This window comes from Lichenostomus cassidix, chromosome Z, assembly GCF_008360975.1.
Source record: "Lichenostomus cassidix isolate B80296 chromosome Z, HeHo_3.0, whole genome shotgun sequence".
Classification (NCBI taxonomy): Eukaryota; Metazoa; Chordata; class Aves; order Passeriformes; family Meliphagidae; genus Lichenostomus; species Lichenostomus cassidix.
Window position 1 is genome coordinate 27,474,098 of NC_139511.1, and position 14,414 is coordinate 27,488,511.

The following is a 14,414-nucleotide window of genomic DNA, read 5'->3' on the forward strand; positions in this document are numbered from 1 at the left end:
TAGTCCATCATTATAAGCATTTCCATGAATTTAATAACAGTACCAATATCCAATATTCTGAACCTAATATAATAAATGAAGGGTGATCATATTACCCAGTTTTAAAAATTGCTTTACATAATATAATCACTTACTTGCTCTAATTGAATTTCACTTTACCTCATTTAATAAATGAATGCTGATCATTTGACATAATTGAATAAGTAGTTCAGCTCATTCTCTGTACTTCTTAGGTCAAAAATTAGGCTGCTTTTGTGTCATCTTCCAGGATGGTATTGTGATATTTCAGAGTTAGGCTTAATTTCTTCTCTCAGGTTCTTTATTACCCTGTGTAAGTCTGCCTTGTAGGAAGCAGCCTAGCCCAGCCCTACAAGCCAAATTTTTCACGAAAATACACAGTGTAACTCTACAACCTTCTGTTACTCAGCATAGTGCAATTCTACAACAGACTACAAAAGCCATAATTTCAATTAAAGAGTCATTTTAAGTGATTTGGCAATATTCTTGTGAGGTAGGCAGGAACTGGGTCTTCAATCACCTTCTAGCAAAGCCCAGATCATCCTACTTTGTGTTTGTGAGACAGAATTTAAGCTGAAAAGACAAGAGATTTGATGAAGAAAAATTCAATTCAGAAGCTGAATTATGTTCTACTCAGAGTTAAATCAAGCCACCATTCACAATAAAGGAAAAAGGAAAAAAAATACAGATTTTTAGGGGAAAAAAAGACAGAAAGCAGGAAAGACAGAAAGATAGTTGAGAAAAAGCTGCAATAATGCTTTTTACATTTCAGAAATAATTTTACCTTTCTGACTGTTGCCTTCTAAGGAAGACATCACAGTATGTCCACACAGTCCACACATGGAATATATGGGTTAAATATATATATATAGACTCTACAAAAGTATTATCACAGAATACATTTCCAGCTTTGTACTGGACATCAGTCTTTCCCCTTCAAATCCAAAGCAACACAGTTTTCAGAAATGTTAACTGTAAGTCATCTGCTGCCTTCCTATACAGCTGCTAATTTTTTTAGATTATGAAAAGCAGCTGGTGATCCTTTCAGGATGAAGAATGCAAAATGCATAGAATGCAACAGTACCCAAGGATTTATGTATCCTATAACACAGAAATAAAGTGAAGTTGCTTAGAAATAGCACCATTTTTATTTCAAAAGAAGTTATTCCTGTCCTGAATTAAGTATTCAGAATCAAACTGCCAGACACCAGAAATAAATCTATTGTTGTGTCTTGTAAATCTCTACTATCAACCATTTGTAGCTGTAGTATGTCTCATGCATACTCACACTTATTGCCAGGTTTAAGGTCTGCTTTTCTGCAGGTGCTCACATGCAGGGGGAAAAATAACTACTAAAAGCCATTTCATAAATTTAATATCCAGTTAATCCCTTTCATATTTATCTTAACATTTTCTTAGTACAGCAAGAGTAGAGGGAGTCATGCATGACCTTAGCTTTTAGCAGACAGGAGAATAGATGAGGACATCCACATAAGTAACTCTCTTTAATCACCTCGAAATTACTACTTCCCACTTAGTGATGAAAAATATGGGCATTCCCCCTCTAAGAGACTCTGGCTCAGAAACTGTGAAGTTTTAAGGTATAAGATTTGAGAAGAAAAATAACCCACTTACAAAGGCAACTGTTGAAAATGTACTGGCTGCATCCACTCCACTCTTCCAGAACTTTCTCCAACAAACCCTTTCTCCCTGTGCCAGTTGCTGTCACTTCATTTTCACTGAATCTTTTTAATATCATAACAATAACTTTGCATTACAAAGCGTTTATGTGCCAGACCACCACAAAGTCCCCATTGTGGTGCTTAACTAGACAAGCTTCATTCATTGTCACACACATCCCACGTCAAGCAACATGAAAGAAATGTTCCCTTCTATTCTGTTACTCAAAAACACAACCATTTCCTCAATTTACTTCACAACATTCCCTCTTTTTTTTTTTTTTTTTTTAAGAGCTACTGACATCTAATGAATTAGTTATTTTCCTTTATCTGAATTAATACTTGGTAGGTTTGGGGGGAGGTGTTTGGGTTTTGGTGGGGTTTTTTTCCATTGGTTTGTTTGGTTTTTATGTTGATTTTTTTGTTGTAGTTTTTTTGGTTTTTTTACTGAAGAAGCTCTGCAGTCTACTTCATGTTTGATCTTCACATAGCTAATAATTAACATCCAAGAACGGACCTAATGTCCTCTAGGTTTTCTTTTTTCTGGTCAGGAAAAGCAGTATCTGGCAATTTAGGGTCTGAAATTTGCAGTAAGTTACCTGAAATTTGGTAGAAAACTTAGAGCAATGATTGAGCTGACTATTAATTCAAGTGCTAAGGGAGTTGCCAGGTCTAGCATTTTTTGTGACCTAGGCCTTTTCCTTGTTTCCAGTCCAGTAAAACCTTATGTGGAGCAGTTGTAGGCCCTGAAGATCCCCTACATTCTCTTACCAAAAATTAAGCTGCTGGAGTTCCCCTTCCCAGATCAGTAGAGAGGCTTAGGGCATTTCCCAAACAGACACAAAAACACAAGCACATACTGCACAGTCCAATGCAGGTAGAGCAGAGCTTTTGCCTCCACTGCTCTAGACACCAATAACACTGACATAAAGGAGTATATGAGTACCCCATATGCTAGCTTAGTCCCTTTCAGCATATGCAGGCTGGAGTGAGACTGAAAGAAAAGGGATAACAAGAGGATTTGGTGAGAGAAGGGCAGGAGTACCTTAAAAAACAAAAAAACCAAAAAAAAACAAAAAAACAAAAAAAAAAAAAAAAGAAAAAAAAACCCAGCATATTGCTGCTGCAATTCAAGCACACATGTGACCCCACATTACTTTTCTGGCAAAAATAATTGACTCATTCCTTGCTCTGTCATGAAATAAATGAATGGACAGACTTCCTTCCTTTATAATATGGGACTTGTTCCTGTGCAACTCCCAAGATTGCTATTCCTCCTTCTGCATGTCATCTTATTAGTTACTCTTGCTCTCAAACCTATTTAGATTGTACCCTCTTGCCACTTCAAAAACTGACATGTATTTTCACTGAAGAATAAGTTAGGTCTTAAACCAGCATTTGCATGAGAAAATCAAATATTAAACTTTATCCAAAGCACTTGTAATAGAAAAACCAAAGCATTCAACATAAGTTTGAAAGTTGAAGAATCTGCACAATAAGTGCCCTCCAAGATTCTATTATGGTTAAGCTCCAGTCCAAAAGTTCAGACCATGACCTCACAACAAGTTTCCCTGAGCTAGATATGTCTTTTCCTACTGTTTCCCCCTTCACTCACATAGAATAGCTTTGTGTGCTGCACGTGCTGAAGACCCATCCCCAGAAATTTTTCAAATACAGGATGCTTACTGAAAAAGAGAACTGTGGGAGAATTGATCTAATATCATGACATTAAAGAAAAAAGAAAAAAACAGCAGTGATCAATTAGTTTGATTTATATGCAAGTTGTTTTTTATAGTTGTCATCCAGTGCAACTACAAAGTAGCACAAAACCAAGGAAACATGCAGCAGGTCCAGCAAAGCAGCCAGTGCCTACAGTCCTAATAGAAGGTATATGAGTCCAGAATACGGAGGTCATGGAATGGCTGATGTCTCATGAGGATGCCATTGCTGACACCAGCCAAGAGCTCCAGGATGCTTAGCACAGTACAACACCAAAACATATACAGCATGGCGAAACACAACTGGTCTTTCAGCTTCTTTAGACAGCCTTCCTCAAAAAGCTGCTGCACATGGCGTAAGTCTCCCCTGCAGTGAGAATGGCTCTCCTTACAGCAGCTTTCAGGGACACAAGCTGGAAGATGCCGAGAAGAAGATGATGCCTTTAGCCAGTCTGTGTAGTTGTGGACCCCACAACACTGCAGCTGCCTCTGCATCGCATCCACAGCACTGCTTCCAGGATCCTGGGAGCATGTCCAGTTGTGCTGGTGGACAAGGTAACCCATAGCACTTTCCAGATGAGAAGCTGTCTCAATACGGTAGGAACATGCCAGAACTGCTGAAGACATTTCTAGGCAAAGAAGGAGAACCAGCAAGTACATGAGAGTCCCTTGCTGGTTGCGGGAACACTTAACAGAAATAGAGAGAGACAAAACTCCAGTAGGTAGCAAGATAAGTGCAGTTGCAAGAGCCAACCAACCAGGAAGAGACAAGTAAGACTCCTGAAACAAATATCTGTAGCTCTTGAACATCTGGATCACCAAAACTCCACCACAGGCCTGAGCTACAGCAGTACCCCAGAAGATGAAGCCTAGGAACCTGAGCAGTGATTGAGCGAAGGACCTGAGGTAGGCATCCTCACAGCACCACAAAGATGGCAGAACCACCACAGCCCTGACCCTCCTCATTCTGCTCACTCCAGTTAGCCCTAACCCTAATCACCACCCTTTAAGAGGGTTCCACCCACCTTACCCAGGTGCAGCAGATGACATCTCCACCTGAAAGCAATTTTCAAGAGAGCAACTCCGATGAGACTCCTTTAGGACAAAGGCTATGCCCTGCATCATCTTAACCACATGTTGCTGCTGCAGGTTGTTCAGCATAGTCTGCAGAAGCCAGGAGAGTTGTGGCCAGCTTGCTGTGGAAGATCCCTTACACTGCTGTCACTGGAGACAATTGCACTTGAAGGAGCACAGCTGGAATAAGGCTGTGCCCCTTCCATGTGTGGAGGACCTAAATGCAGAGGAAGAGTCAGAGTGATAGCCAATACTGCTAGTTCAGATTACTTAAGACTGCCCAATTCTCCAGCAGTAGCCAGGATGGCAACAAATGTGCAAGTCAGAGCCATCAACAAATGAACAGTTTAAGCAGAGCTATTCAATCAGGAATCTCCACAGGTGATAGTCACCTAGACTCATTACCCTCCTTAGCACCTTTATCATTCATTCATTCAATTTTATGAGGGCCATAATGATGTTAATAATATTCTGCCCTTTTTTACTCAGCAAGATTTCTCTGTAGATAGCTTCAATTACTCAAGACACCTGGATGAGAAATCCCTGCCATTTCACACATGTACCCCTCAGCTTGCATTACAAGTGATTGGACTGACTGCTGTAATGACCAAATACAAGCAACAGTGAGTACTGTATCAACTTTTCCTTGTCTGTAAAGAAACTGAATTACACACCAGCCAAATCACTTCACAACAATAACAAAGGGAATTGATGTCACTTACCAGCATTATCAGAAGAGTATTATTACTCAAATTTGTGGTACACACAAGCCATGCATCATGGGAAACCCACATAAATCTTGTCACAGGTGCCAGGAAGGCAGATCCCAAGTCCAGCAGAGATTCCCTAATCATCCTGATGAAGTCCCTTAGCATCTCTTCAGTTTCTCAAGACACAGAGCAGGACTAATGCAACATAAGGGAGAACACAGAGAGATTATCCTCATTTTCAGAAACATAAGCACCTGCAAACCTGCCAGAAAATCAGAATAATTTGGTGCTCAGATCCCTGGTACCCTGTTAAAGTTTCAGAAAGCTGATGATCCCACATCTGTCAGACATTTTACGAGAACCTATTGCTGATATATACAATATGCATACACAGATGTTGGGAGGATTCCCATCAAAATCTCTTTCTGTGTGCTGTACAAACAAGTTATTAAGGCTAATTATTTTGGAATGAGATAAATTGCTTTTATTATTTTTAATCTTTTCATTAACAGTAATTAGCATGCAGTGATTAACTTGTTAAATCTTAACAAAATGCTTCTTTCAAAGCTTCTCTAGAATGTATGCCTTCCTTCCCTGAAGTCTCTGACTGCTCTCTCTCCTGTTCAATTTGCTGCTACCCCCCAGCCCTCCTGCTGTGTTGGTTTTTCTGCCATTCACTTATTTTCTTGAATGTTTCTTCTCTGATTTCTGTCTTCTGCATCAGAGAGAGGGAAAAGTGGGGCAACAGAATTCTCCCTCACATCTGTACATACAGGGAAGCTATACAGATTTTTTTTTTTCCACAATGCAGAAAAAAATTATCAGTAAAGTGTGAGGAAACATACCAGAAACACATCAGAAAACACTGTGAGGAGTACCAACTACTTATTTTTAGCTTGCAAGCTTTGTGAAAAAAAAACACATGGGCCTGCCTCTTTTTCTTTCTGTGCATTCCCATGCTCATAAAGCTAAATGAGATATTAAGAAATTAGTTACAACATCACTTACTTTTAGCTTATTCTACATCTCTGTTCATGGCAGAGCAAATGGGTCAGAGATCATGCCTGGCCACCAGTTCAACATGGTAATCAGAAGTCCCAACACTAAACACTGAACTGGTAGCCTGTCCACAGGTGAGAGGTCTCAGTGCCCTGGGGGGAAATAGAGCACATTCAGCACCATGGAAGAGGAAACTGCAGCAGAGGGGATTAATAGTGGCAGAGTTATCTAAAATTCCTCACCCACTTTGTGCTATGCAATGCATACACACTCAGGAAAAGAAAGCTTCCGCTCAAAATGTAAGATGAAGGACAAAAAAAATGGAATTTGTCCCTGAAGTACCAAAAGACCTAACTGGCACCCTCAATAACACTGCCTTTGTGCTAAGAAATTTTACGTCTGTGTGAGGACAAAAGCTTGAGAAAATCAATGAGCAGAGTTATCCATCAGGAGACTTTAATGTGACAAAGAGAATACAGGTATGACAGAATAGGAATGCTCCCCTCTTTTCTTTCCAGTGGTAAACAGCACAACATGATAAATGCCGTCCCTGTTTTCTCTGAAGTTGTTTCTGCTTATGAACTGATGAGTATTGAAATTCAAATGTGAGTGTAACTGATAATACACTGCAGATAAACTATTTTCTAGAATGTTGCTGAAAGTATAATCCTTCAAGCTAATAAAATGTCAATGGTATATATATATATATATTTTTTTTTTTCCTTTGCATTCACTGCTGTAGAAAGCTGTGACTGACATTGAAAAGCTCTGATGTGGCCAGAAGGTCAAAGGGGTTCATTTCATCTGGCTCCAGGAGTGGGACCAGAGAGCCATCAAGTCACCGTTGTGTTTGTGCAATGTAGGCAGATGAGTAAACTCATTTTGGATGACACAGGCTGACAAACAGCCAGGCTGTCATACAGATTGATCAGGGAGCACAACTGAGCTGTAATGGGCAACAATTCAAATCAAAATGGCCAGCCAGTCTGTTCAGACTTCTCTGAACAAGACAAAGCCTAGAGGTGACTCTGGTAGTGACATAAGCCCAACTTAGAATTATAGAATCATAGTCACGTAATGGTTTGGAAGGGACCTTATAAGTTATCTAGTTGTAACCACCCTGCCACAAGCAAGGAACCTTTCACTAGACCAAACTAGACATTTCCTAAGTTTCATACAGGCTTTCTATAAAAAGAGACAAGATCTCAAAGCCATACTCTCAGGAACTACTCTTAGTGTCCCAGTGGCACAGACAAACCCTAAAGTTGCCTCACTAAAACAGATGCTATTCCCCCTGTAACTCATGTACAGATGAAGCTGTAGCTGGATCTTGCAGGTGAAGTTAAAGCACTTAGAAAGAAGTTTGTTTCGAGAGTTTAGAACATTTTTAAAGGTCTTGTTAGATTAAAGCATGTTACAGCATATTACTTTAAAACTTTACTAAAACACAAGGGTTCTAATCAGCTTCCTTTGCTCTGCTTCTACACTAAGCATCCCCACCACTACACAGCTTCTTGACACCCCCACTGGGTATAAGCTGGTGTGTGACTCAGTTAGGCTGGCAAATCCAGGAAAAGTGTAAGAGGGTATCATTGGTATAGCTCCTCCTTTCACTGGTCCCAACCCTGTCTGCTGGTGTTGGCAGCACATCTTTTCCAAGCCAAAGAGAATTCACACGCACTTTTTCCACTTTCCAAGAAAAGCTCTGGCTGCATGTAAAGCGGCAACAACTATACAGTAATATTTGGGGAGAGGGGAGAAAGAAACCAAAACCAAACTTTTATTCCTCTCAATCAGATCATTCAAGCTATAATAGGCACACAAAATAGCACACAGCAGGAAGACTGGGTACCAATTCGAAAGCTATTTGTAAAACACTGAAATCTGATAAGTGTATTGCCTCTTTGAGAATAAAGAATATTGTTTTACGAAACAAGTCATATTACAAGCTCATTCAGACAGCCCAAATGCAAAAAGATAAACAAACGTGGTAGGACCCAGTGCCCACAGCTGCATCCATGCACAGCCGGTTTCCGTAGCAACCCAAGCCAGACGATGTTGCCTTGCATGAGACTGATACCTCCCATGGAAAGCTTGAAGCAAACAGAGGTCTGACTACCAGCTCCTATTCGTGGAGAAAATATACTCCACTCAAGACCTGATTTACCATTATGGAGCTGTTTGAATTCAAGTCAGTGAGTTGTTTACCCCTGGCTCCATTTGCCACACCAGAAGTGGCCTTTTTCATGATTGAAGAAGCACACCAAATGCTTTCAAGCTTCTATTTGGTTTTGCTTTTAATATTTCCTATTTTCATCCATGTTGAAAATATTCAAAATCAAATGCCAAAAGTTTGGTGTTTTCATGTATTTCCTTCTTTCTTTCCATTTATGAATTGAACATTAAAAAATGCAGACTAAAAACTTTTCCTTTTTTCTTGTTAAATTTTATTTTTCCCTTCCTATTTTTGTTAGCCAGTTTGAAATTGCTAAGAAATATCTTGTACTGGGATGAATACAGGCTATCAAACTAAGAAAAAAGGAGGGGGAAAAATTGCTTTTGTATTTCTGTCACTTTGGAATTGGAGAAGATTTTTAAATACTCAGAATGGCAAAAGCAAAAAAGAAAATAAAATTAAAAGGGAACTTCTGTTCCTTTGAGAGTCTTTATTGCAACTGGTAATAAAAACAGGTTTGAAGAAAAGGTACTTTGCAAAACCTCAAAAAAATTAAAAAATGGCAGAACACCATGAAATCCAAGTCACCTTGACATTTAAAGTATTTTGTGACTTGTTTTTCATTGTTTTCAACCACCATTAGCTACAATATTACTCATGTGAATGGAATACTCTCATTTGTGTTTGAAAACATGTGCAAGGTTTCTAGGCATTTTCTGAAGTTATAAAAAGACTTTTAATATGAAATAGAGGCCCTTTAGTAGTTAACTCATAAAAATAGCTAACCGATTTCTCTTTAGGGAGGAAGTCAGGAGTGCCTGCATACATTATGTGGAAGTTATTAAAGACCTGACAAGAAGCTTACACTTGTCAGAACTTCTCATGATTAAAGTTTGTTCTCTGTTGGGTCTCCTCAGAAAATGGAATCCTTGTAGAATGCTTTCTCCTCAAGAGAAGGCTTTCAAGCAACACTGCTGGAGCCTGGCTGGACCAGCTTTCTCCACAGTATTTCCTGTGAAAACTCAGGCAGCTCTTGGCAACCTGCAGTGTTCTGCTCATGACCTTTTGCCCAACAAGTGAATGAATCTAGCTGCACAGACATAAAGCAGCAAGCTGTGAATTAAAATTTGGATATCTTTGTTTCATATTGATACCATAAAATCTGTATACAGAAACTCAGACAGGTCTTTCAAATTCATTTTCTGACAGATCTTAAAATCAGTCAGTCTCAACATCCTAAATTACAGAGGCACTTTTACAAATGTTGCCTTAGGATTACCAGAGAAATGGAGGTTTATTAATGCTCTTTGAGCTCCCAAAATTTCAGTCCTATGTCATCAGGTTTTATTACAGTATGGAAACTTGGATCCCAATGTTTATTTCACAAGGTAAATCTAGACTCAGTATCAGTTTGATCTTGAGAGCACTGCAGCAGTGATGTACTTGTTCTTAGTGTTTTTGGTTCCTATAACTACTCAAAACTAGGCTGTAGGGGAAAGATCCAGCATGATCACATGCAAAAAATTCTTGATTATATGTTCACTTGAGGAGGAAGTTAGGAGAAAAAAAAAAACCATGGTAGCAGCAATGATGTTATGAGCATAGGACTACTTCTGAAATACTTGCTCTGTCCAAAGACACATAGAGCAATTTCTTTTAAGATGAGAGCATTGGATTATCTTGTTGTGAGCAGCTTGCAGAGTTTTTTAGACCTGAAATGGGAGCTCACACAAAAAAATGGAATTTGTGCAGCCTGTGCTGCATGATCTTGTTGGTAAAGATTGGCAGGGTGTAGGCTCTTCTGGTGAATAACTGAATCCTTCTTCAGATCATTGACTGGGGGGGAAAAATCAATGAAAATATTCATTTTGGGTTAACCTGAATAATTATTAAAAGGTCACCTTTTCCGCCAAGAAAGACACTGGCAAAGAATATTTTCAGCCTACAAGGCAGCTGAAAATTTAGCCAAGTGAAAATAAAAGGAGTATTTGAGAGAGTCCTTGTCTCATTTTACTGGCATAGTAGTAAGTATATCTGTATCAAATGTAATGTTCATCTCATACCAGGTTTTATAGTGACTATACAAGAGAATTTATTTTTATTACCTTTTGTAAGTCATGATATGAGCATATAAAATGTCAACTTTGTCAGAATTAGTCTTACAGCACATTTCAAAGAAGCAGAACCATTTTTAATGGGATTTTTATGCCTCTCCATTCAGATGAAATGCAGATTTTAGGGGGAAAAAATCAAAACCAAAGATATATGCAATTTATTTCTATGCTCTATTTCTATCTCCAATCTTTCCACCAAACAATTGCCTTCAAGACTGTCTTGGATTGATGATATGATAATCCTTTATCCCCTATCGTTGGCTTATATGCCCAAGAAAGAAAAAAATGTGTAAAAATGTGTGGTCCTGTCTCTTTAACTGCACCCAGCCGCAGAGAGAAACGCGGGTTGTTTTGAAAACATTTTCCCCAAGCCTCGCTCCGGGGGAGGATTCGTCGCCCGGCAGAGACTGCGTGCTGGACGGGGGTCGGAGTGAGCTCTGTTCCCGTTTTTTCCATTCTTCTTCTTTTTCCTCGTTCGGACCCCTTCTCTTCGATCTGCTTTGCCACCCGGAGACCCAGGAGGGCCAGAGGACAGCAGAGCTCTCCGGGGAGCTCCACCCGGCCCCGGGTGGGGGGCGAGGAGGAGAGGGACTGCGTCTGAGAAAAGGACTTTTTAATCAGGTTGAATAACTGCCTTTCACCTTGTTTTTTCCCCTTCCCCTGTGCCTTGCAGGGCACTCTGCGTAGTTTTGTTAAATAAATAGTTTTTTCTTCACTTCCATCTAAAAGGTTCTGTTGTGGGTGGGGGAGGGGGTGTCGGGGCCCTTCGCTCTCGGAGGAGAGAGTCTTATCATTAACCCGGGACAAAGACGTATTCTGCCTTTAAATGGAAATACTGTCATTGACATGGAAAGGATCTATTGGGTTTAAAATCATACAAGAGTCTAAGTACAAAAAAAAAAAAGCAAATAAACTAAAATATTTGAACATGGAATGAAACAACACATTTAAGGAAGAAAATGCGAATGCATTCCAGTACCAGGAATGATGTCTCTGCTAACTTCCAGACCAATAACAAGTAGAACAACTAGGCATTGCCTTGATAGGAGTCATTATATTTTATTTCAGAATTCAGGTACTCATCAAAACTTAATTTTCAAGCTCAGCTGCTGGGAACCAGGGACCTTTTCAGAGGTTCCCATAATGCTGAAATCCAGTCAGGTCTACCAAAAATATTCCAGTACTACAGAAGCATCATACCTTTTTCCACAGTATTGTTATGGGTGTGGTTAATGTAACCCAAGCACCTTCTTCAGCACCTTCCAGCAGAATTGGGCTCTGGGACATGTTCTGCATGAGAATGCCCAGGAGAGATGGCTTTCCTGCCTACAGCACAGTCTGAGGCAATTCTCCTCAGTACAGATAATGGTCCTGGAGTGAGTAATTGCTGCAGCATGAATATGCCAGTATAAACCAAGACACGTAAGTAGTGCCATTTTCAACAGTCAGATAAAATCAAGGACTCAGTGTAAAGCTGAGGAGTGACAAGGGAGAAAAGGATTTGGAGGAAAAACTATGTGAGTAGGTTTAGGCAAATTCCATTAAATGCTGCTACCAGTGAAACAGATAGTGATGAAGAGCATAGTTGCTCAATCAGGATAAATACTACCAAAAACACTCAAAAGAGAAAAAGCATTAACTGGACTTTTCTTCTTTAATCTACTTCCTTTTTTTTTTTTTTTTTTTTTTGGTGCTCTGTACAACAAAACATAATTTCTATTTTTCTGATTGGTACTGTGGGAACAATCACTCAGGACCAAATAGAAAATTGCTCCATAATCCTGCTGGTAACCATGGTCTTCCTTTTGAGGAGAATATAGTGTCAGATTGCCCAGGGCTACCCTGAGGTTTCATCCCAAATAAAGCAATCAGGTATTATTTATTACCCGAGCTCCACCCCACCACCACCCACCATCGAATGCAGTGTGATGCAGTGCCTGTGCCGCTCAGGCAAAGAGGGACACTTGTGTTCCATGCTGATAGCACAGTATCCCCACAACTGCTTGCACACATTTCTCCTCCCTCAATACTCACTCACAGGTGAACCACTGGAAGAGTATCAGAGTGGTACAGGCTTAAGAAGCATTAGAAGTAGAAATCCATTACTTTAGGGAATTGAATAGGGGTTTCAGAAAGTTGATCAAGCACAATACTTAGACAAAACAGGTAGTTAGGCAAAAAAGTTTTTTATGAATCCTAGCTGTGGAGAACTTTTGCAGTAGTGTGAATTTAGGCAAAGAATCTTCCAGAGGTGCCTGCCCCAGTCTGAAATACTCAATGTGTGGGTCAGGGTATTCAAAGGGAGGCAAACACTTCAATTTTATTTCACTGGAAGCCATTGAGCCCCCACAAATGCAAGTGGTCAGGAGCTCAATTTAACAGCAGTCCCCAGAGTCACGGAGGGAGGCAGAATCTCAGGAGCAAGACAAAGGCTATACCTATGCCCTGAGGACTACACCAGTGGTGGAGGTGACCACAGCAGCTTCATTCTCTCCACATGCCATGATGACATATTTCACCACCAATATGTTCACCTTAGAAACAAAGTGATATTTACAGACCTGTCTGCAGACACTTACCAAGACCTCCAGTTTCCAGAAAACATGGGATTCAAAGGGACTGGGGCTGACTGAAGCTTCTGCAAAGACATTTTGCAGAGGAGGGAATGGGCAACAGGTGAGACCATGGACCTTCCTAGATTATTCTTGGCACAGACTGGCTCTCAGTGTCTTCCCTTTCCCTGTGGACAGAGGCTGTGCAAAATACTTTCCTCCTATGCAAAATGCCAGAAGGAAGATAAGACATAATGTGGGGAACAGAGGAGCTGAATTCTCTGAGTCAATTGCATTCTTGGTAGGAACAAGCCTTCTCTCCTTCAAACATTCAAGGCTTGCTCTGCCCTGGCTTTTTGCATGGGTTTTACTAAGTAGCAACCCCATTCATTTTAACATAAAAAAGTAGCATTGCTCAACCTGTCTTTAACAACAACTGCCACTTTGACAAATGCTTTTGATAAGCCTTAAAAATACTGAAATATCACATGGAATGATGACAGAGCCCATCACCCTGACCGGCGTGGTAACAACCACTGCTGAAAATCACAGTGTTCCATTAGATTTGTAAATACTGAAATAAGGGTAAAACCTACTAAATACACACACATTCTAGGTTTGTACAGGTTCAGCCTAGAAAATTAATTGTTACAAATAAATAAATACAAATTTGTTTATTTGTAATAAATGCTTATCCAATTTACCAGGCAGGAGTGTCTTCTGTTTAATTACAAATATCTTCACTATTGCCCAGGTCAGCTTCCAGAAGAATGGCCACTTTGGCTTTGAGTTTACAGTCTTTCAATATTACTCTTTCAAGAGGTAATGATGGAATGTTTGCTAGTGGCTAGGAGTAAAACTTCTATAAAAATGTGTTGTCCTTGCAAACAAGTGGATCTCAGACACCGTGAGCCATGCTTCTGTTTCACACTGCTCCTCTGGACAAATTTGCAGGTAGCAGTAAAAAGTAGAACTCAATTGAACAAAACATTCAGGTTCCACAGAGATGAAAGCAGCAGGAATAGAAGGCAATAAAAAGAGCTTTGATAAATGAAAAAGCCTGCACTCAGAGAGAAATACGAACAAGCACCTGACGACACAGAGATAACCCAGCAGCCAAAACCAGTGCATTAAAACAGACTTACTGTTTTTCTCAGTCATGTCCTCGTACTTACAAGTGATTCTGAGGAGGCAGATTGCAGAAAAAGACACAGGTGAAAAGTCAAAATAAACTGGAATAGTTTTTTTTAATAGAAAGGGCCCATGCTAAGATTCTGTGCCCTATAGAAGAAATTTTTATGAAAAATGAAATATGAAAGCAATCACTTAATAAACATCATAAATATTAAGAATTTTTCTAGCCTAGAAAGTAAA

At 39.8% G+C, this 14,414-nt stretch overlaps 1 protein-coding gene across 1 annotated transcript; it reads right to left on the reverse strand.

Moving 5' to 3' along the window:
* Positions 1-3,417: 3,417 nt before the first annotated feature.
* Positions 3,418-4,384, reverse strand: LOC146424565 (tetraspanin-3-like). Its single transcript, XM_085042792.1, has one exon. It carries the CDS (start codon positions 4,379-4,381, stop codon positions 3,575-3,577), a length of 807 nt encoding a protein of 268 aa, XP_084898918.1. The 5' UTR covers positions 4,382-4,384; the 3' UTR covers positions 3,418-3,574.
* Positions 4,385-14,414: the final 10,030 nt, after the last annotated feature.

Coding starts and splice junctions, on each gene's coding strand:
- LOC146424565 (XM_085042792.1), bottom strand. CDS start 4,381: ATGAGGAGGGTCAGGGCTGTGGTGGTTCTGCCATCTTTGTGGTGCTGT.